The following is a 2086-nucleotide window of genomic DNA, read 5'->3' on the forward strand; positions in this document are numbered from 1 at the left end:
GACAGGTGGATAGGTGTGAGGTTGGCCTACACAGGGGCGGTTGGAGCGCGGGTGGGGGCCGCGATGGGCCCAACCGGGAGCGCCTGGTGGAGGTCTGGGCACTGGGGTTTGGGGGCTGCAGCGTCCGCCATCTGGCCCTGCCTGGCAGCCGCCCACGGGTTGCAGAAGGCCACCTGAAGGCTGCGCGTCGCAGGCAGAGCGGCAGGTGTGTGCCAGGCCGTCATCCCGTGCGCCCTGATGTGACGAGTTACTGAAGACGGACGTGCTCTGTTGGCGCGGCCCGCACCCTGAGGCTGGTGCACTTGAAGCCCAGCCCCGCCATCATCTGGTGCAGCGCCGCGGCCTCCGCCCTGGTGCGCGTGAATATGATGGTCTGGCCCAGCTTCTCGCAGTTTGGGCAGATCTGCTCCTGCAGCACCCGGGCCTTGTCCGCCGGCGTGGGGCACCTGGGCACAGGGGCAGGGCGAGGAGGGGGGGGACGGGTGTTGGGCCAAGGACGAGGGGCTTGGGAGGGAGACAAGGGGGATCCCCTCTGATGCGTTCGGTAGCAATAGGGGGTTGCAGGTGAAGGACGGCCGATAATGAGGGCCGCGAGACTGGCTTTGCAGCCACCCAAAGAAAACCATCAGGCATCGCGTGTGGCGCTGCCTCGGCACGCAGCGCGCGTGGTGGCGGCCGCGGGCCGCGGCGATCAGGCGTGCGCGCCAGGTTTGGGCCAGGGCGCTGCTGCTACCCCCGGCGTCACCCACATGACGTTGTACTGCTTGATGACGTTCAGGCTGAGATTCTCCTTGGGCACAAACACCTGGTGGTGGTGCATGCGCGTGTGTAACCGTGTGCATGAGTGAACGTGCGCGTGTGTAAACGTGTGCGTGAGTAAACGCGTGCATGTGTAAATGTGTGCATGAGTAAACGCATGCGTGTGTAAACATGCGTGTGAGTAAATGCGTGCGCATGCAACCGCATGTGTGTAAGTCTGCGCCCACTTTTACAGTGGCGTCTGCATGTGCGATGTTGTAGTCTATGTCTAAACCAAGTGGCAGGGGTGAGGAAGTGTGGCAAGAGGTGGCAAGATGTACCCGGAGTGGGCCACGCACACGGGGTCGCTGCAGGGAAGCAGCAACACGCGCGCCGTGCGACCCGATCCCCCCGGCTCAGAGGGCGCACGTGGTTGGCGCGGGGCGCGATGCGCATGGCAAAGTTTTTGACGCGATCGTTGAAGGTGGCGCTGAACATCAGCTGGGGGCAAGGGGTCGGGGTGGGGTGGGGTTCAGTGGGTTTAGGGTTTAGGGTTGGGGAGCGGGGCAAGGGTTGCATGGACAAAGCGGTAGGGTCCACCGACGGGCAGGGGTTAATGGTCAGCAGACACGAGACGCCAAAGTCGTGCACAGGCTAGAGCTCAGGGACTGCATGACAGGTTCGCGGCCCACAGGCCGGCCCCTTTGCAGGAGGGCGTTGTAGGGCGCGACAGCGCCGCCCACCAGCTGCAGGCCTGGGTTGCGCTTGCGCGTCGTCTTGATGAGCCGCACTGCCGACGGGGGTTGGGCACGAGCCGACACGGGGCTGTCAACCGGCAAATGGCCACGGACACCTGCACATGCAACCATGCCGGCTGCAGTAACCGCCACCTTGATTGGTACACGCACCAGCAAATCCACTCGCACCTCGTCAGCGCCACATGCTCTCATCCCCAACCCTTGCACATCCCCCACTCCTTATTTCCCCTTTAGCTACCCGAAACCGGAGCCCTCACCGCTCTCGTCCGCAAAGGCCTCCGCCTTGAGCATCTCGTCCGCCTCGTCAAACACCAGCACCCTCACGCGGTCCAGGTCCAGCACGCGCTCAGACACCTGGCGGTTTCGAGAGGGTTTGTTTGCGGGTGGGGAGGGCAGGGGTTTCGTCTGGGAGGTGGGTCAGTGCAGGTGTGCTGGGAGTCCTAAGAATGAAGGGCTGTTGATGCTGGGAGAGAAATTCATGTTGGGTGGCTGGGGTTTGAGACGGACCCGTGAGTCCGCAAAGCGGCGGAGGCTTGGGGTTGCAGGGCGACGGGAACGGGGCCTAGTCAGTCTAGGGAAGGGCAAGGCCC

The 2086-nt window shown here is 64.0% G+C and overlaps 1 protein-coding gene across 1 annotated transcript; it reads right to left on the reverse strand.

The window, feature by feature from the left end:
• Positions 1 to 247: 247 nt before the first annotated feature.
• Positions 248 to 1787, reverse strand: MNEG_16467 (hypothetical protein; the record flags this gene model as incomplete). Its single annotated transcript, XM_014035063.1, has 5 exons — positions 248 to 446; positions 750 to 805; positions 1168 to 1239; positions 1482 to 1528; positions 1754 to 1787. 5 exons carry the CDS (start codon positions 1785 to 1787, stop codon positions 248 to 250), a joined length of 408 nt encoding a protein of 135 aa, XP_013890517.1.
• Between the last annotated feature and the right edge of the window lie 299 nt (positions 1788 to 2086).

The sequence above is a fragment of the Monoraphidium neglectum genome (assembly GCF_000611645.1).
Source record: "Monoraphidium neglectum strain SAG 48.87 unplaced genomic scaffold scaffold06401, whole genome shotgun sequence".
Lineage (NCBI taxonomy): Eukaryota > Viridiplantae > Chlorophyta > Chlorophyceae > Sphaeropleales > Selenastraceae > Monoraphidium > Monoraphidium neglectum.